Source organism: Camelus dromedarius, chromosome 3 (genome assembly GCF_036321535.1).
Source record: "Camelus dromedarius isolate mCamDro1 chromosome 3, mCamDro1.pat, whole genome shotgun sequence".
Lineage (NCBI taxonomy): Eukaryota > Metazoa > Chordata > Mammalia > Artiodactyla > Camelidae > Camelus > Camelus dromedarius.
In genome coordinates this window covers 43,742,725-43,763,773 of record NC_087438.1, presented here as the reverse complement: position 1 = coordinate 43,763,773, position 21,049 = coordinate 43,742,725, and the positions used below count along the sequence as shown (strand labels likewise).

The 21,049-nt window shown below is 38.4% G+C and overlaps 2 protein-coding genes and 1 long non-coding RNA gene across 9 annotated transcripts in view; 2 read left to right on the top strand and 1 right to left on the bottom strand.

The window, feature by feature from the left end:
- Positions 1-4,274, top strand: part of LOC135319730 (uncharacterized) — a 29,452-nt gene extending 25,178 nt beyond the window's left edge. The window contains exon 3 of the long non-coding RNA XR_010378546.1: positions 2,773-4,274. This is a non-coding gene — a long non-coding RNA (uncharacterized LOC135319730). The remainder of the gene's footprint in view (positions 1-2,772) is intronic.
- NLN (neurolysin) overlaps positions 1-5,757 on the bottom strand; it is an 88,914-nt gene extending 83,157 nt beyond the window's left edge. For 2 of the 5 annotated variants that reach the window (XR_010378544.1, XM_064481033.1), the window contains exon 1: positions 5,569-5,742. Coding sequence is in view for 3 of the 5 variants with exons in the window: in XM_064481033.1 (XP_064337103.1) it covers positions 5,569-5,609 (41 nt within the window). In the remaining 2 variants the exon portion in view is untranslated. Of the gene's footprint in view, positions 1-4,480; positions 4,642-5,273; positions 5,302-5,568 lie in introns of those variants that run through there. The other 3 variants (XM_064481026.1, XM_031446086.2, XM_064481039.1) reach the window with 3 other exon arrangements.
- A 115-nt stretch (positions 5,758-5,872) lies between these two features.
- The window catches only part of SGTB (small glutamine rich tetratricopeptide repeat co-chaperone beta), a 40,219-nt gene continuing 25,042 nt past the window's right edge, over positions 5,873-21,049 (top strand). For 2 of the 3 annotated variants that reach the window (XM_031446062.2, XM_010974932.3), the window contains exons 1-4: positions 5,873-6,074; positions 7,386-7,501; positions 15,422-15,525; positions 18,571-18,640. In XM_031446062.2, the coding sequence (XP_031301922.1) occupies positions 7,402-7,501; positions 15,422-15,525; positions 18,571-18,640 (274 nt within the window). In that variant the 5' untranslated portion in view covers positions 5,873-6,074; positions 7,386-7,401. Of the gene's footprint in view, positions 6,075-7,379; positions 7,502-15,421; positions 15,526-18,570; positions 18,641-21,049 lie in introns of all 3 variants that reach the window. The other variant, XM_031446039.2, reaches the window with a different exon arrangement.

The window sequence follows — 21,049 nt, the reverse complement described above, 5'->3', positions numbered from 1 at the left end:
TGCTCCTTAGCACATTTCCCCATCTAACATACTCTGTATATTCCTTAGTTGTCTCTTCTTCAAAGGTAAGCTCCATGAACACAGGGATTTTGGGCTGCTTGGTCCATTGCTGTATCCCTAGATAGACTACCGTTTGGCAGATAATAATAAATATTCGGTGAGTGAAGAAATCAGCCAAATTTACTGATGAGGAAACACACAAAGAGAAGCTAGGTAACTCTGCCTGAAATCACAGTGCTAGTCAGTGGCAGAGCCAGCATTCAAACTTAGGCAAGCTGGCTCCAGATTATTGCAGCCTACCTGTCTAGTCCAGACGACTTTGCTACCTGTCTTTCTAACGCAGAGCTTAGCATACACATATACACCCAATAAACATCAGTTTCCTTCATTCTTCATATTTTAATCTAGGTGCTTCTCCCCATGGAAGTTCCGTGCTTTTTCTTAACCAAAGAGGCGACAAAACAACAACAGCAAAAATAAACCCTCCTTTACAACTTTCTAAAATTCATTTTTATAAATAATTTCAGTCTAGCCTCTGATACTTGAAACTTAACATCTTTTCTTCTTTAAAAAAAAAACTTTATTAGTCTATTTTTCTTTTTCTAGCACCGTTGTTTTAAAAATTTGGGATATATAGCTACTGGATTTGGTGGGAAATTTTCAAGTTTATTTAATTACAGTCAGATACATAAACATTATTACATTTATGAATGACAGTAATTTAATTTGTCTGACTGTCTAATATTTCTCATATAAGTAATTTCTCACATCAGAAAACAAACAACTTTTTTGGTTTCTAAATCACAAGTTCTTAATTTTTGTTAAGGAATTATAGTCACCAAATAAACCTTCAATAACATAAGTAAATGCAAATTATAATAAGAGGAGTTTCCACTTATTAAATTGGTAGTGATAAAAAATATTAAAATGCCTGGTGTTGGTAAAGGTGTAGGAAACTAACATTGTATATTCTGCTACTAAGAGCATAATTTGGTAGAAACATTTTGAAGGGTACGTAGTAAGTACCAAAAGCCTGAAAGATGTGTGTACCTTTTAATGTACAGATTCCATTGCTAAGAACTCATACTAAAGAAATAATTAAGGATTTAGGAAAAAACTTAACAGCAAAAACGTTTATTTAAGCACCGCTACGCATAGCATGAAGTTGGAAATAGATGACACGTCCAACAGTAGGCATTACTTGGATTGTCATCCATCCCCAGATAGACTACATTATAGGTGTTTATAGTATGGAAGGATGTTTATATTACATAAAAATTACAATAGAATGTATTATATAATCTTGTATTTATTAAAAATGTCTGTACATGGAAAAGAGTTTGGAAGCTATTAGTAATTGGTTCTTCTGGATGGGTGGATTGTATATATTTTCTTTTGCTTCTCAATATTTTCTAAGTTTTCTACAACGAACATGCATTGCTATTATAACTTTATAAATCAAACTTCCTTTTCTAGTTGAAAGAGGAAACTAGGGCTATTCTAGCTATAATTGGACAAAATACTGCTGAATCATCTCTCTCATTTCTTTGACCATGCCAACCATCCCTCACTCTATAGTACACATTAGATTTTGCTTGGCTCGTATGCTGTACAATCTGGCCTCAAGGAGGGGAAATTCTCCTGATTTTCTTTCTATGGCAACAAGAGTTGAAAGAAACCTTAGATATCATTTAGTCTATTCCTTTTCATTCTACAAAATAAGGAATTTGAGAGAAATCCAAGAAATTGGATGATTTAATTAAGGTCACACGGCTACCTAAACAGCAATTGAAATCCAGTCTCCAGATTCCCCATCTGCTTATTCCCAAGTAATTGGCTTAACAGCCCCCATCAATGATCCTGGCTGCCAAGTTGGCTTTGGGGAGGGGGTACGCAGCAGCTCCACCAACAGGAAAACCCAAGAGAAATCATAAGCCAGTTGAACAAAAACCTAGTTACTCTCATAACACTAAAATGAATTCCCAAGTGTCAGAGGAACAGGAAAAATATATCAAGAGTACACAGAGGTTCTTCCATGTTGTCAAGTATTGACTCCTTTAGGAAGATACAGATGTTGAAACAAAGAGATTCTGTGATTAAGTCACTCACGAACCACACGTTGATGACTGCTACTACTACTGTAGGAGTTGATTAATGGCAATATATATCCTTAAGTAACAAAATAGTTCATATATTAATGGTAGATTGTTAGCTTCTAAAAAAGTAATAATTATATGGCTTTTAACATTTATTTTCTTCCATGCATAAACAAAGAATATGAATAACACATATCAATGGTTCTCAAAATGTGGTCTGCCATCCTGGGTGGATGTATGGGGAATAGTTGTTGAGACTATTTCAATAAGTACGTGAGGTTGAAAGTATTTTGTAATAATACTAAGACATTATTCACCTTTTCACTTGGTTGATGCCTGCACTGATGGTGAAGCAATGGCAGATGAAATGGTTGGCACTTTAGAACAAATCAAGGCAGTGGCACCAAACTGTTCTAGCAGTCACTATGTTCTTCACTGCCACTCCCTCAGGCTAAAAATAATGTCAACTTCACTTTAAAATGTCCTTGGTGTGATAGTAAAAATTATTAATTTTATTAAATCTCAACCATTAAATACATATGTGTGGCAAAGTAGCCATAAAGCACGCCTGCTGCATACCTGGGTACAATGGTTGTCCAGGGGCTCTGGCTGTCTGAATAAAAAGCACTTGTGCAACTGACTGAACTTTGAGCTGAAATAGCTGCTTTTTTCACAGAACACCATTGGTACTTGAAAAAAACGACTGGCAGACAAACTACGGTTACTCAGACTTAAGTATTTGACAGAGATTCTCTCAAGAAAGTATGCCTGTCACTTCAAGGAAGACTACTGAAAGTATTTGTTATCAATGAAAAAATGCCAGCTTTCAAATGAAAATTAGAATTTTGAAAAATTGTATCTGCCACCATGAGCTTGCCAGCTTCCTAATATTTGATGACTTTTGCAATGGGATGATGATATTAAGGAGTATGATTGCTTGATATTATATAATGAAATGTGTCAACATTAAGGAAGATCTGTGTAACACAGTGAAGATTATTTTCCAAATGATCAGTGTTTGATACTACAAAATCACTCAAACTATAAGACAGATCTATGGATTTTAATGTCACAGTAGGAAAAGTACATTGATAGTTTCATATTTCATGTTGCAATCATCCTTTAAAAAACTACCACTTGTCACACTTTGATGTGATATCAAAGAACACCCATGATTATCTTAAAAAATCTATTAAAATACACCTCTTTTTCCAACTATATATGACAGGTGGGATTTTCTTCATTTTCTTAATCCAAAACTAATCAATGCAACAGAGTAAATGCAGAAGCAGATGTAAGAATCCAGCTATCTTCCATTAAGTCACAGATTTGTTTTACAAAAGTGCAAAACAATGCTACTCCAAGGGTGATTCTTATTTAAGAAAACAAAACAAAACCCAGAAAACAAGTGTTGATGAAGATGTAGAAAAACCAGGACTCTTGTGCTTTGTCAATGGAGTGTAAAATGGTACAGCTGCTGTGGAAAACAGTATGGTGGTTCCTCAAAAATTAAACAAAGAATTACCATATGATCCAGTAATCCCTTTTCTATGTATATACCACAGAGAATTGAAAGCAGAGACTTAAACAGATATGTGCACATCAATGATCATAGCAGTATTATTCAAAACAGCCAAAAGATGGAAACAATCCAATGTCCATGGATGGATGAGTGGACAAATGAAATGTGGTATGTCCATACAATGAAATACTACTGAATCTTAAAAAGGAAGGAAATTCTGACACATGCTACAACATGGATGAACCTTAAAGACATTATGCTAAGTGAAATAAAACAGTCACAGAACAGATACTGTAATACTCCACTACCATGAAGTACTTAAAATAGTCAAATTCATAGAGACAGAAAGGATAGTGGTTACCAAGGATTGAGAGAGCGGATAATGAGGAGTTATTGTTTAATGAGTTTGGGATGATAAAAAAAGTTCCAGAGACAGATAGTGGTAATGATTACATAACAATGTGAATGCACTTCATGCCACTGAACTGTGCACTTAAAAAAGATTAAAATGGTAAATTTTGTGTATATTTTACAATTAAAAAAAACTGAAAAAAAAATCTAAGGAAAAAAAAAAACCCCATGTCACTCTTCTCAGACATTTTTGGAAACATTTTGGGAAATAGTTATTTTCCATTAAAAATGTTATTTATGCATGTAATGAGTTTATTATTGTTTTTAAAATAAACTAATAAATACTTAAAAAATCTCCCTGGTTTCATTTCTAATATGGTAAATATGGAAAGATATAACTCATGTAAACAGAAGCTCTTAAGTCTTCAGGAAGTTTTGAGTGGTAAAGAGGTCCTGAGACTAAAAAGTTTGAGAACTACTGTCTTATTTGAAATGTATTCTCTTTTTATACCTGCGTTATATGAAGACATGTATTTCTTCATTTGTTGGTTTAGCTTCATTTGACAGCTATATCACTTGTAGCCTGCAGACTAAAAGGACATCCTGGAACATGGTCAAAATCATCACATTAACTCTTTATGATTTCTATTGTTCCTGCATGCACCAAAACTACAAGGACTGAACAGCACAAAACTCCACAGATGACTGGAAGCATACAACAGGAAACTGTTAAAAAGCTTACATGCTGATTGATATGTTCTAAAGTAGTTTTATAAGGATCTAGCAAGAAACACACATTTTCCTTTTTCTGTTGGATCTTCATTCGGATTTTCAGTTCAAGGCTAAATTTGGGAATGGGGGTGGTAGTGGCATTGTTTCTGAAAACCACTCCATCCAGCACATCCGTGCAAAGAATTTAATTCTCTCACCATCTTGCTACTGGTCTACTGCAGAGGGGTGTGGTTAGGGAGCTAGGAAGCAATCCAAATCAGCAGCTGAGGCTGCCCCAAACCCTGTGCAAGCAATTATTTCCTCCATTTTGGGCCAAGTCAATTTTCCCCGGCAAGAGGCAGACTGTTTCATGGGGAAGAAGTAAATAAAAAGGACACTAGAAAGCATGGGCAGAAATAAGTAGCAAAACCATAGCGGCTTTATCGTGTGTGGATGTTAAACGATTTGTAAGCCAATGGTATGCATGAGGGGCAAATGAAAATTGTTATTCAAGTCTATAGCTGCTGGCACTTTTAATGACAGATCTGCAGTTCCGGTTGCGGGAGAAAGTCAAATGATTTTCTTATCCCGACCATCTTTCTGCATCCGTTTGGGGCCTGCCTGTGACCAGTCTCGCTGCTTGCGGCTGAGGCAAGTCCCAAACAAAGAGGAATGGATGCCCTCCCAAGGGAGCGGAGGAGGGAAAGGTGGCCCCAAGTTCCCGCGCCAGGTGTCCCTTGGGGTAGACTACGCGGGCCACGGGGAGGGAGGGTTCCAGGAGCGTTGTAGGGTTGCTGCGGAGAAAGGCTGGGCCGGGGCGCCCGGCACTGACCGGGCAGAAGACCCCGCCCTGCCCACGGTCAAGATTAGCCCGCGCAGGGGAGGTACCTGTGGAGGCCTCGCACAGCCGAAAGGCACTGGGCGATCATGGGAGCGCCGAGAGGCGACGGCGGCGGCGAGCGCGTTGTCCTCGGGTTTGGTGAGGGGGAAGCGGGGCGCCGGGAAGCCGCGTGGCGGCCTAGTGGAGGCGACAGCAGCTGCGGCGGCCGGCTCTGCCCGCGCCCTCCCACGTGCGGCAGCCCCACGCCCGCGCCCACTTCAGCCCCGCCCCGGCCCCGCCCCCGCCGGAGCCTCGGCCCCGCCCCGCCCGGCGCCCCGCCCCGCGCGGCTTGTACCGCCCCTGGGGGCGGTTCTGGCGAGACCCAGCAGCCGGGAGCAAAGCGCATAGCCGGGTGGGCTGAGGGGCGACGGCGGCCTGGGAGCCGGGGAAGTTTGGGCCACCGCTGGCAGTGCTGCGAAACGGAGGCAGGCTCAAGCCCGTGGACCAGGGGGCAGGAGGACCGGCTTACGGACGCCCTCGGGACCGCTGCCACCATCTCGCGTCCTCTTGCCTGGTAAGGGGCTTCCGTCTGGGAAGGGTGCATCTCCCGCCGCCCCAGACTGGGCCTGCACCACGCACCTGCAGCAAACCCCTTCAGGGCCAAGGAGAGGCCCGGGTACTGAAGGGAGGGAGAAGGAGGTCGATGTGCTCTAGGGAGAGGAAAAGAGAAAAGCCCGGAGGAGGTTGGACTTCTCCATTTCCCCTTCGCACTCCCTTTCCCCCTACCTTTCCATTCTTTTTTCACCCTTCTGCCCTGGGTCCTTATTTAGTACTTGCAACCCCGTAGCCTATAGGCTGGACTCGCCTTTAAAATAAGCACACCAATAATAAACATCCTAGCGGTGGGTACCACACCCTGGCTTTGAATTAGGGAACCTGGGGCACAGATGGATGATGCGATTTAGTGGAAATAAGCCATTAATGCCGTCTGGCCCTGCGCCACTGTTTGGATGCGATAGTATTCCATGTGAATGAACATGACCGGGAGCTTCCAGGTTGTCCACGAGAGCACAGCTACTGCAGAGAGCACTGATCTGTTTGTAGTATCATCCACTTAGGCAGTGATTCTCTGACATTGTCTGTTGATTAAATAGAAATGCCATTTTTATTAAAAATGACATTCAATGGTTGAACAACCTTTCATTAATATATTTCCTCTTCACATAATTTTCTCCTCCTTCAAAAGTAGGTGGAATGCAAATTATGCATACATTTAAAAAAAAATCTCATGAAATAGAAGAAGATGCTCAGTGTGGATCAGCTTCTGAGTCAGCAGTATGAAATCTCCCTCAACTTAGTACTAAGGCCTTTGGGGGATTTCTACACTGTATCTATACCCCTGGCCTTATCTGGATCTGTACCATATATATAACGTTAAGACACAGCAAGCTATTCGATGAGAGTCTCAGCTTATGTTGTACATGTTTTGAGAAAAAGTTTGCTTTTGCAAGTTTAACGTAACCTAATATTACTGGGTATAAATGAAAATATGTCATACATTTCCATATGGATACTTCTCTAGAACTCTTTAAAAAGAGGAAGGAGTGAAGGTAATACAGGTTTTTGTTCTTGCTTTTTTTTTTTTTTTTTTTTTTTTGGTTGGAGAAGGTAAATTAGGTTTACTTATTTATTTATTCTTGGAGGAAATACTGGGAATTGAACCCAGGACCTCCTGAATGCTAAGCATGCTCTCTACCATGTGAGCTATACCCTCTCCCCTTGCTTTTCACTTTTAATGTAGCTTATGATCCTTGTTATTTATAATCTTCACTGATTCTTTAAAATTACTCAGTTCAGTGTTTTCCTTTTTCTTACTGAGGAATAGTGTTTACGCTTTTAAAATGTCATCCATCAAGCACCTGGTTTATGCAGTTATTCGTTTCTTACGGGAACAAAGTCAGATGGATGCTTATACTTCAGATGAACAAGAAAGTTTGGAAGGTAGGCCCTGTTCTCTGTTCACTTGTGTTATAAGTATAAATAAAGACTAAATTAGCTATAACACTGACTCTATGATCTGTAATGTCAAAATCGGAATATTTTGTTGATTTTTTCAAGGAGAGAGACCTAACGATAAGGTTATGATGTTTTTATTCTCTGGGGCTTGTTTTGTTTGTTTCAATTAACAATAAGAGGACTGTTATTTATTTATTGAACAACTGTTATGTGTCAGAACTATGCTATTCGGATTAGACGGAATTTTTTCTCCACAGTGAAACAGATCCCCACTTAACAGATAAGTAAGTGAAACTAGATAGATTAAGTAACGTAACACAGCTAATATGTGGCAAAGCTGAGATTTAGATCCTGGTTCTTACTCTGAAGGTCTTGTTGTCTCTTCCTGATAGGAAAACATCCAGTTTAGAATCAATATGGAAAAACACTTTAGTCATCATAGAAGCACTATGTAAAAGTCTAATAATTATATCATTATTAAGTTCTGGTGACTTACTATTGGGGAAGAGAAGATTTCACTCTTGTTTTATGTGGGCTTTAAATATTCAATTCGATAATCTGTAAAGTTGAGCAGGATTTGGGTGACAGCATCACATTTCTTTGACACCATTGTTTCCGCTTCATGTTTATGCATTAGAAAATTTAAATTCAGCTGAACCATAACAAGAGAGAATTCTGCAGATGGGCTTGTGGATGTTCAATGAGCCCAGCTTCCTTGTGGCCTAAAGACTTAATTATTACAATGAGACAGTGCATTTGGGAGAATTTAATAAATAACAGTACTATTTGAATTTCCCATCTTGGCGACATGTCTATCAATTTCAACAAGGAGTTCCCTTATGAATATGTTTTTAGAAAGTGGGGATGAAAATTGGGCATTTGCTCTAAATCTGCTTGCAATCTGGTGAGATGAAATCTTTCCAGGTGGCAGTGAGAGGAGCAGGTGACACACAGTTGGAAAACATTGCAATCAGTCCATTTAATCAGTCCTTTTGTCCTCCTTGATGGTTAGACTGTGTGAAGACAAAGGTGATTGGTTATCTAAAGAAACTGTTTATGGTTGCTCGGTAGCAAACAGATCAATGAAATCATTTAATAAAAGATGTTTCCTTTGTAATTAAAGGCAGTAAAATACTTTCAAGGGCCAGAAAGAAAACTGAGAGTTTTTTAAAAAACCAAGATGTTATGTCCTATTTTTAGGATGGTATTCAGCCAAAAATGTGTGCCTTCAGCTGTGTGTTATATATGGCAGTCAGAAATGGTGCCAGTTGTTTTTGACCGACCCCTATTTTTGACTCTGTGAGTCTGATTTAATTGAATATGAAATCATGTGAAAATGTCTGCCCACCTTCTAGACATTTAAAAAAGACCTGGGAGAGGAGCCTGGTTTTAATACCAGCTTTACCACTATGGTGAAGCTGGTATATTATCAGCTTTGAGCCTTATCATCAGACTATGTCCGTCCTAACTGTTGTCATCTACTGACATCTGCCTCATGTTTTGATTGTTGTGGCTACTGTTCACTGTCTCTCTAGCACTACTCCTATTGTAATTGTTGGCAATTGCGGTACACTCATAGATGATTCTTCCCGTTCTCTCAGCACTCAGTTCCTTAACTTTCTCTCCTCTAGTAATCTCAGCCACTTACTTGCTTTGTCATACCCTGGACCAGTGGTTCTCAGTGAGGGGCAATTTTGCAATATCTGGACATATTTTTGACTGTTACGATTGGAGGGCTGGTATTACTAACATCTAGTTGTTAGAGGCCATGGATGCTGCTGACAATACTACAATGCACAGGTTGGCTCCCAACAACAACAAATGGTCTACTACAATATGCCAGTAGTTGCTGTGGTTGAGAAACTCTTCCCTAGATCTTGTCACTATCCTCCATAATCTCTGTCTTAAACATTTCACTTCCTGACCACTACTGCCTGCCTGTCCAGCTCACTTCCTCTAGAATCCCTACCCCAACAATTCTTTGACCCTACCAATACCTCTGAGCTGTTGATCCCTTACCATTTCACACCCCTCTTCCTACCCAGCTTAAATTCCATGGTTGATCATTAAAATCGTGACCTTGTATATCTCTCCCTTTCTTGCAGAACCCAACCTTGTTTAAATCCAGCTCTCCACCTACTCTGTGCCCATATCCACATGATTATGTATAGATGAAGCAAAGCACACTGCTTTGCTAACTAGCCCCAGTTTGAATTTATGACCACGAGCCTCAGGTGGACCTTTAATCCTACCCTCTGTTCCAAGTCCATAGTTTTGCTTTCCTAGATGACCACTTTAACAGTTTCTTTTGTCTTCTAAAAACCCCAAACGTCCTCCCTTGTACTCACTTTTAGTTGATGACCTTGCTTCTTCACCAGAAAAACTGAATTAATAAGAAAACAACTTCCACAGACTCCCCCTGCCCCATCTGCCCACTCACCAGCATCTATGCTCACATATTCTGCCTGCCTGCCTAGCTATTACCATGTACTATGGACTAAATATTTGCGTCCTCCCAAAATTCTTATGTTGAAACCTATTGCTCAGTGTGATGGTACTAGGAAGTGAGGTCCTCATGATTGGGATTAGTCCCCTTGTAAAAGAAACCCCAGAGAGCTCCCTTTTTTGTACTGGGTGAGGACACAGCAAGAAGGTGTCATCTGTGAACCAGAAAGCAGATCCTCACCAGCCATCAAATCTGCCAGCACCTTGATCTTGAACTTCCCAGCCTCCAGAACTATGAGAAATAAATTTCTATTGTTTATAAGCCACCCAGTCTATGGTATTCTGTCATAGCAGCCCAGACTGACTAAGACACCGTCGATAATATCCATTGTCCTTTCTAAATGGTACCCTCTGCTAGCAGACTGGATCCCACCCTGTCTCACCTACTCCAGGCTCTCACTCTAATTATTTACCTTCCTTGTCTTACATCAGTAATTTTTCAACTTCTGCTAGCTCATTTCCATTGGATATAAACTTTCCATTATTGCTCCCTTCTTAAAACCATCAAAAACAGCAATTGATTACTCTTGGCACACTACCACCCCTTCTCCTCCCCAGACATTGCCTACCTTTTTGGTCTCCCTTTTGATGGGAAACTCTTTGAAAGAGTTTATACTTGCTTCTGCACTCTCTCTCCTTCTATTCATTCTTAAACCCACTCCAGATAGGCCTTTACCTCCGTCTCTCCACTATACTGTTCTCATCAAGGTCATCAGTGATTTCTGTGTTATGTAGTTCAATGGCTCGTTTTCAGTCTTCATTTCGCTTATTAGTTGCCATTGATAAAGTTGACGATCAGTCCCTCATCCCCATCCACCTGTATACTTTATTCACTTGGCTTCCAGGATACTTCATACTCTCTTGGATTTCTTCTTATCTCATTGTTTTCACCTTCTCAGTCTCCTTTGCTGATCCCTCTTCTTTTCCCTGACCTGGAGTACCTAGCATCTAATGCTTGATCTTCTTTTCATTATCTACACTCACTTTTTTGGTGTTATAGTTCAGCTTCTTGGCATTAAATATTTTCTGTTTATATGCTGTTATCTGTCAAATGTGTAGCCTCAGCCCTTTCTTCTGAACTCCAGACTCCTATATCCAACTGCTTACTAGCTACCACCACCTGTATATGTAACAGGCATCTCAAGTTGAACATTTCCAAAACTGGACTCCTGATCCTCCCAGGCAAAATCTGTCCTATTCCATGACTTGCCTAACTCAGTTGATGACTTTCCTGACTCCATCTTTTCAGGTGCTCAGGCCAAAAGTTTTCTTGCCAAAAGTTTTGTTACCATTCTGGACTCGTCTCTTCTTAGACTCTGCATCTAATTGTTTAGTCAGTCCTGTTGGCTGTACTTTCAAAATATATCTTGGCTTTTACCCACCTCCACTGAGCTCACCCCTGGATAGAATTAAGTATTTCTCATCTGTTTTACTGTGATAGCCTCTGATTGGTCTCTCTGCTTTGATATTTGCTGCTTCATTGAGTATTCTCAACACAGCTACTGGTGATCTTTTAAAACAGAGTATGTCAGATTCCATCATTTTTCCACCCAAAATCTTGCACACTCTTCATGTTACTACATTGTTTAAGGAATCTGTATAATTTGGACTTCTGTGATGTGTTGTTTACAGACTCCTCTTTCTCATTTGGCTTTAGTCAGATTAGCTTCCTCACTCTAAATGCACCAAAAACTCTTTCCTAAGGGCTTTTGCTGTTTTCTCTACCCCCATCTCCTTCCAGTGTCTGCCAAACCTCTTTTCTGAATGCGGATCCATTAAATCTGCAGCCTGCTTCCCTGCTCTGCTCCCCACGCTCTCATCCTCTTTGCACTGTTCTCTGCTCTTTGCCTTTTGTAGTTTACTGGCTACAGTCTACCTCTCCATCCCCCACTAGAATGGCAGCCCCAAGAAGTCAGGGATCTTTTCTGTTTTATTCACTGGTATACACAAAGCATCTAGAAAAGTGCCTGACACACAGTAGGTGCTAAATAAATATTTGTGGAATTGAATTGATGAGTCGAGTCAAGTGATCCTGAGCATCTCACTTAGTTGGTCTGTATCTTTATTTCTAAGTCTATCAGGTGGAGCTCTCTGCCCCCTTCCTGCTAATAGATTTGTCAAGAGAATCAAAATCAGTGATAGCAGGTGTATAGTATATGGGAGCTTTGGTATAACGTGCTATACAGATGGGATATGGTGGTATTGACTAGAATTCTTCACTTGTCTTTCTCTTCATTGGTACCAAACAAACTATTATTGTTTGGTGTTAAAGTGGAACAGAATTGTATACAGAATTTCCTTAGATTTTTATGACTTATTCCTGAGTAGAACCTCTGAAAGGAGGATCACATGTAATAATCCCCATTTCATAAGTGAGAATCTTGAGGTAAAAGCAAGATAAATTATAATACCGAGGTTATTTGTTTTTTTTTTCCTCTCGATTAGTAATGATAATGAGATAGTCCTGAGTTCCAAGGCTGTGGTGGTTTTTTCAGTAAACCATATGTCTCTCTAAGTAAGTGTTAATGTTGAACACTGAACAGTTTGGCAGCAAGTTCACTTACCAAAACAATGGTGTTTACTTAATGAGGAATCTAAAATAGTCAAATGCGTAGAAGCAGAGAGTAGAATGGTTGTTGATACAGGCAAGGGTAGGAGGAAATGGGAGGTAATGGTCAAAGGGTTCAAAGTTTCAGTAACGTAAAATAAATAAGTTCTAGAGACCTACTATACAGCATAGTGTTCTATAGCTAACTGGATTGTATACTTAAACTCTGATAATGGGGTAATCTTACGTCAGGTATTCTTAACACACACACACACACACAGCATTAGAGGGGACAAGAGGAAGTGTTGGGAGCTGATGGGTATGTCTGTGTCCATGGCCTTGATGGTGGTGACGATTTCATGGGTGTGTGTGTATCTGCAAGCTCATCGAGTTGTGTCCATTAAATATGTGCAGATTCTTGCATGTCATCATACTTCAGTAAAGTGGTTTAAAAACAATTGTGTTTAAAACAAAACAAAACAAAAAACAGTTACCTCCTTTAGTGATACTTGATTGTGTCTAGAATGTGCCAGATCTGTGTTCTCAGGTTAGTGGCAGCAGAGATAAAGGAGTTGGACTGGATTACCCTGACAAAATAGCACGCAAAAATCCCCCCGAGTCCCCTCAAGGACTTTTCACCTGTCAGCGTGTAGCTCTGAAGTTTCATATTCTGGTTCTGGTTAAAGCTTTGGTGGAGTTCCATCCATCTTTAACAAGGCTATTAATTAATATTTTGGGGTGGGGGGAAGTGCTCTTTTCCACAGATTTTATCACTTTTATTTCCTCAGAAATTAAACCATTACTTCCACTGTAAACAAAGAAGTAGGATGTACTGAGCATCTACTATTTGTCAGATTCTATTAAAGTCAAAGATGAATAAGATGCCAGTCTTATCCTCAAGGAGACAGTCTAATATGAGAGACAGACATTTAAGTGCATATAATATAGTGTGTATGATACGTACAAAAATAGAAATATGAAATGACGGATCTGATCAGGGAGGAAAGATGCTGATCCAGAATAAATAGATACGTATACATACATACATACATACATACATACATACATACATACATACATTAATTGTTTTTAATCAATTGTCTTCATGGCCACAAGAAAATAGGCTCTCATCCTATTTTCTTGTGGCCCAGTGTTTTTAGTGTAAGTACAAGAACGCCTACTTGGTGTAGGGATAGAAAGGGAGAGAATGAAGGATGGGTAAACAGTGGATTATTTTCTATCGAAAAGACATTTTTGACTTTTGGTAGTTGCCAACTTAGTTGCTTATTCAGTGTCTTTTCTAAGGAACATTGTTCTGTGATTAGTGAAAGTAATAATGTTTCTTTTTATTTTCTCAGAACAACAGTGAATATATAATATATCTTTTAAAAGTCATACACAAATGTACGTGAATCTGTAAGTAAGAGTTAGACAAATACCCTATGATCTCTCTTATATGTAGACTCTAAAAAATAAATACATAAATAATCATAAAACCAAGCTCATAGATATGTAGACTCTAAAAAATAAATACATAAATAATCATAAAACCAAGCTCATAGATACAAACAACAGATTGGTGGTTGCCAGAAGCAGGGGGTGAGAGATGGGAGAAATGGGTAAACTGTTTTTGGTTTTGGTTTAAGTAAACCGAATTTTTTAAAAAAGTCATATACAAATGTAAGTGAATCTATTCCACACTGTCTGGAAGTACACTGGATATTTTGGCTACATTCTCATCTTGTTGAGCCAGGAGAGAATTCCTTTTCAAAGGAGAGCATTCCCAGGATAAGAATCTGCCTCCCTTCCCCTCACTGAATACTTGCAGAAAGGACAGGATATGCTTTATTCACTGCTCCTGCCCTAGTTTAGGCTCCTTGTCTGTTTAGGTCATTGAAGTAGGAACCCACTTGGTTTTTTGCTTCCATTTTCTTCTTCAGCTTCCCTCTGTAATCCGTTCTCAACATTCTTACCAGACTTGTAGATCTAGAGACAAATCCAGTTATGTTCTTCTTCATGAAAATCTTTAATGGCCCTCCATTGGCCCAGAGCATGAAGTCCACATCCTTTAAAAACCGTATTCAAGATGCCTTATCATCCAGTGAGGCACGTCTTTCTACCTGGTCTGTATCCAAGCCATACTGGTTATCTTGTCCTACACCAAATGTAGATGAGGCATGTGTCACCACTTAACATGCCATGGATTTTACTTACTGTGTTTGTCTGCCTCCTATGAAGTGTAAGTTTTATCATGTGGATCCTGATTTTTGTGTTAGGTTAACTGTTGTAGCTCTACCACCTTAGAACAGCATCTTGTACATAGTAGGTACTTGATAAATTTGCATGCATGAAGGAATTTTTAAAAGCCAACCTATTGTCACTTAATTAAGTACACCAGGATTAATATTTAGTGCTTCCTATGTGCCAAGATTGTTTCTCTTACTATTCTTAATCAGGTTGAGAATTCTACTTCCCACATTAAAAAAAGATAATTGTAAAAATTTTAATTCAAGACGTTAGGACATTGGTGGTTAATCAGATATTGGTAATGGGGAATGTGGTGTTAATGAGTTCCTTTAACAAGAATATGATGTAATCCATAAATTGAGAAGTTGTATTTTAGGTAACGTTTTTCTTTAAGTGAGGAATAAGAAACCAAGCTCTCTTCCCTCAATAGCTGGTCTATAAACAGAAATCTCTGCAGCTGAACCGTTTAGTTTTCCTTATGTTCTGTGATCATAAATGCTGAATTACCACAGATTGCACAGTACAGAGTTCTACCAGGAAAAAAAAAAAGGTTGTTTCTTTTTTAGGTTGCTAATTTTTTTTTCACTATTAAAATTTATTTCAAGTTGCAATCCAGTGCTTGGAGACAGTTTTTAAAATCAGCTCAGAAGATACACATCTAGCAGTTTCACAGCCTTTGACAGAAATGTTCACAAATTCCTTCTGTAAGGTAAGCTGTCATTGTTCTCTCATTTATCATCTGATTATCTAAGTAAAACTGCAGTATTATGTTGGATTGTTAGTATTTGAGGGACCAGGCCTATAAGTAACTAACTTCTTCTTGGGTATAAGATAGTTTGCCCACATGGATATTATTTGGAACCTAAAATATAACTTCTAATATGCTTAAATTTTCATGTTAGTAACTCTTCTCATCCTTTCACCCTCTTATATTTAGTATGTCTTAGTTGACTTTTTAAGTTCTTTATATTATCTGGGTGTTTTTAGGTTTCTTAGATCTGAATTAATATTCCCCTCAAACATGACATAGAAAACAGAAGTTTTAATGTTTAGGAGGAAACCATATAGAAAAAGATTCATCAGGATTTGAGTCATCAGTTAGAAACAGATTTTATCAAGTTTGGCCACTGATGGGGATCTTTAAAACATGGAAAGGTTCAGGGTCAATGTGCAAAATCAAGACTGAAACCCAAGTGTTCTGATCCCTGTTGCCGACCACTGCCTACATGATCTCTGGTTTCTGGCCTTTTCAGGAAATATGGACTGTAAGACTGAAAAATTTTAAGGCTAGTGAGTTTAGGGCCTCAGGGGGACCTCCCATGTGGGTTTTCATTACATTTTGGTGCCACGTGAACTTCTTTGATTATTCTAGCTCTGTATTCATGCTTCAGTACAGAATGAGGAGCTCAGGAGAGGAGCTGCAACAGGCAGGGTGTCCTTCAGCCTGGCAGGGACATTGCCAAGAGTGCTGCCATGACTGTTTCTAGAACTCGTTGGGAAGAGGTTCTTAGAGTTGCAACGGAGATGGTAATTTGGCAGTAAACTGCTTGCTCCCTCTTTTCATACTGGGAAAAAAGATAATGCAGTTGTACTTGAACTCATCGAATAGACAGATGAAGTGTATGTTTGCAACAAGATGTAAGGAGACAGTGGCATGTCTCCGTGTTCCTTATCAGGGAATCCCTTTTTCTTCTCTTTGGTTTCTGTGGTTATTTCATTGTCCCAGCTTGTGGCCTCCTTAGGGAGTCCTATTTCAGGGGACTCATGGTCATGGCTATGGCCAAAGCCGACCTTCTTTACTCCTTGATGCCCGAGACCCCTGTGCTTGGGACAGCACTTGGATTTGCTCACTATGTCGCCTGTCACCACTGACCTACTACTGCAGAGATTGTCACTTTTTTTTTCCTCCCCTCAAAGCTCAGATTGACTTATTGACTGTTATACTCAGTTTGAATAGAGCTCCTTTTTTTTTTTCCGGTTATTTCTTTCTGATTGTATTTAATTGTATCTAAAATATAGTTTCTTAAGACTGGCTCCGTAGTATATCTACCTAGTTGTATTTGTGGTGTCAATCCTTCAATAGTCCTTAACAGCTATGGCTTCATGACATATGTTTGTTAGCAGATTATGGCGGAGAAAGTCTAAAACTTGGTTGAAGCAGTATCACAACTATTACAACTAAAGAAGTTATTGCCTTACCAGTTGTATTGGGTTGTTATATTGGGCAGTTTATTTCTGGGATACTGTTTTTTCTGTCCCCGCCCCCCCCCCAATTAAGTTTATATGCTAAATGGATTCCTTCCTTTTATATAAAGTGGCAAACACTTGTCCTCACGTCATGGGCTGCTCAAAAAGGTGTTCAGTGAATATGAGAATTAAATTTCAAAGTTGTAAAACTGTGGCAATTTCATTAAAATAATTCAGAAGGATGTAGAAGACAGAATGAATTATAATTCATTTTTCAATATGCCATTTTTCTGACCTCCAAAAGTCACTTTTTTCATGCATAAACTGTCGAGGCTTGTTAAAAGATTTGAAATAGATGGAACCCTGGAAGCAAGTACTGCAGGGCAGTAATATGTCTTTGAACTACACTTACATCCTGAGTGACAACACAGTCAGTTTTAAGTAGTGACCTCTGCTTATTAAGGTTCTCATTTTGATTCTATACAGTTTTATTCTAATACTTTATGGTTGGTAAAGACTTTTTTAAAGTAGGAACAACTCATATACTTTATCAGTGATCTTGTACTTGTGAATATTTATGTATAACTAGCACAGTGTATTTCCAGCGTTAGCGCTATCAAGTTTATTGAAATTTTACTCAAGACAAAGGTAATGGTGGATATATTTTAAATATGGTACATAGGTATATTGGTTACAAATCATGCTTTCTTGAAAATTATAAACATTTATGAACTTTAAAGTCAAGTTTAAGAACAACGCCATTTTAAAAAGAATCTTTCAAATTGGAAAAATACATTGTGTTCTCAGTGCCACTCAGGACATTTCTAGATTTTTATTTAGCTTTCCTAGATACCTTTAGTTTGAACCTTATTATTGCAAAACAGGTTTGAGGATGATAGTAGGTGCTAAGAACAGGAGTGTTATACATTTTTCTTTGTCTTATGGGGAAATAAATATATGTCCATCGTTTTAAATAATTTGGACAATATGGACTGAGAGAAAGAAGAGGCTGAAAATCCTACTTCCAAATATTTCTACTGTTAACCTTTTTTGTATACGTTTCCCGTCTTTGATTTTCAGCCTGTGTGCATGTGTATGTATGTGTGCACATATTTACATAATAGGATCATATTATAAATGCTTTTTTTGGTACCTGTGAATTTGACTTAGTAGACTATCTCTTAGGATATTAACACTATGTTTGGAAATTATCACTAATATAAACAATCCCTTGAACATGTTTCTATTACCATTCTTTATATACTGATTCCATGTTTTACTTATGAAGTAGGATTTCTTGGTATGGGGAAAGCAAATAAAAAAGGTTTTGATTCACAGTTGCCCATTTTTTTCTAGAAAATTTCCACATAGTCACTCTTCTAATAAAAGTAGATGAGAGGACTTCCCCCCTTTTTCTTGCTAACATTATTATTTAGATACTTGATTTCATGGCATGGAATTACGGGTGATTTGCTATAGTGATGGGCAAGTCATGATTATTTAATGTTCTCTGGGATGACTCTTTATGTATCTAAATGGAAGTACTTTGTATTTTATTTAATTTCAGAATGACATTCTGCCCCTTTCAAACTCGGTGCCTGAAGATGTGGGAAAAGCTGACCAATTAAAAGATGAAGGTGAATATTTCATGGAAAAATTACTTATTTAGTAAAACTTACTGTAACTCTGGAGAAAGTGACTCTGTCAACTAATAAGATTCTGGTTTACACTGCCAAGACTGGATTATCATAAGTCCACGTGACATTTGTGAAGCAGAAATGAATGTGATAAGGAAGAAGCCTGGAAATATAGAAATGGCTTGGGGACAGTATAGGTATGGCTTGCTTCAAGAGGAGCAGATCTGTTGTGAGTAAAACTAATGAAACGGGTATCTGAAAAGGTGATTGTGTTTGCTGTGTGTACTCTAGGATCCTAGATTCTTTATGTTTAATTAAAGACATGAAAATGATTTTCAGTATTATTTTAACTTTTGTGTATTTAGTGTTTTTGAGTTTTTTGAAATTTGTTAATGTATGTGTATGGCACTTGACTTAAGTGTTTATTAGCCAGCACGTTTGATGACTAAGTTATTAAATTTTCTAACAGTGGTTATTGAAGCCTACTTGGTTTTAATAAATGAGACCATTGAGGATCTGTATTCAGGTTTTCCATCGTGTCAGTTATGTTAAGCTATAGAGGCAAGCCAGGTCAGGCCTACGAGATTTGTACTAAGAAACTGTAGGCAGAGTCCTGATCATTAGCAGTGAATGAGAACCGACAAATACCCTGTCTTATAGGCAGAGAGTTATTAGGGAATATGTGATATTCAGAAGCTATACAAAAATGGTTCACAACCATTTTCTAGCCTTTTCTTTAGTGCATACCTTGAAGAAGGCAGTTGAGTTAAAAAAAATCATTTGTTGTCTAAAAAGGTAGATATCGAAAGAGTATACTTTTCCTATTCCTTGAGGCTGGTCCTCTCTATTAGGTCTATAAATGTTCACTGTATCACTGCTTTTAATGGCTGTGTAGTGTTCCACAGTACTGAGACCATGATTTTCTTACCTAGACAAATAATGTTGTAATTCTAAGTAACGTTGTCTTAGTCTTTGTCATTATTTATTTTCACTCTGGGGTGATTATCTTCTTTGGATTACATTAGAAGGTGCTGTGTTTCCAACAGACAGACTGGCTTCAGTTTTCAATTGTTTATTTCCTCTAAGAAATGATATCACTACAATGACTTAAAATTTTACAATTATGACTTTCATAAATTACATGCAAAGTAAAGTAACAACCAGATCCTCATTGTCATTTGAGTTATAGTATTCCCTGAAGAATTTGGATTTAAACTATCCAGAGACATATGCATTTTTCATATAGTAGTTTGTAGTGGAAACAATTGAATTGATTTTTCTCCCTTCCACTCAGATTTCTGCAGTGGGTGAAATCCTCAGTGATGCGTCAGATGCTCCACTACCATTTCGCTTTTGCAGCTCTCTTGCTTTAGCTCTGATCCTAAACGGCAAATTGAAATTTTCTTTTTGCCTTTCATGTTTACTCCCTCTGCATGGCAGAACACTGGGAGACTGCATTCCCTGTAGAGTTTGTTTTGATGAAATGAACGTTAGTAAATCTAGGGTTGGAAGGTGCAGAATGAGACTCCTTTACTGTGGCAGCATGAGTAGACTGAATTCCTTACTGCTTTTGCCTTTAACCAAAAGCTCTTATTCTTTGTTTTCACTAAGACATGTCACATCTAAGACATGTTACACATAAAGTTAAAGTAGTTGACATTTAAACAGGTGTGCTGTTCATGTGAAAACAGATGGCCGGGTAGACTGTCAAGCACAGGATTATTCCAGGCTGCATGTTACACTTACCTGCGTCAATTAAGGCTTCCAGCCAGCTAGTGCTTTCTGGTACACACAATATTTTTGTGTGCTTTGCTTCTGAAGTGCTGCAATAAGATCAGACAAAACCAAGAAGGATTCATTGCTGTCATTCCCTGACATGTCACAGAAGTGCAGGCATGTCTCATAGGGTTATCTTGCTAATTAAAGGAGACAGGTGAGTACTGTGTATAACTGTAAAGTGCTCTGCACTGCTTAGTTATATTTATCTTCACAAATATCTGTGTCCGGAGCTTTTGTATATTGAATATTTTGTCACTTGAAGCTTTTTATCATTAATATGTATCAATATGCATATGTATATATACATACTATATATATTATAGTATCTATACATTTGATGTGGTTTACAGGAAAAGACATACAACAGATTTTACTCCTCCTCGTCCTCCTGAGATGCCATCCCAAGATAAAAAGACTCAACAGCAACAAGAGAATAACCCCCAAAATTTAAATTTTTTACAAGGAAGAAGCAAATCTATTTAAGTACCGAGGCTAATGTAATTTCTTGCTCAAGTCATAAAAATTATGTAATCCTTTTAGCTTCCTTAGAGGCGTTATATCTATTTCTTTTTGGGGTTGGGGATCTAAATTAATGTTTTAACTTTTAAAAAACAGCTTCATTGAGCTGTA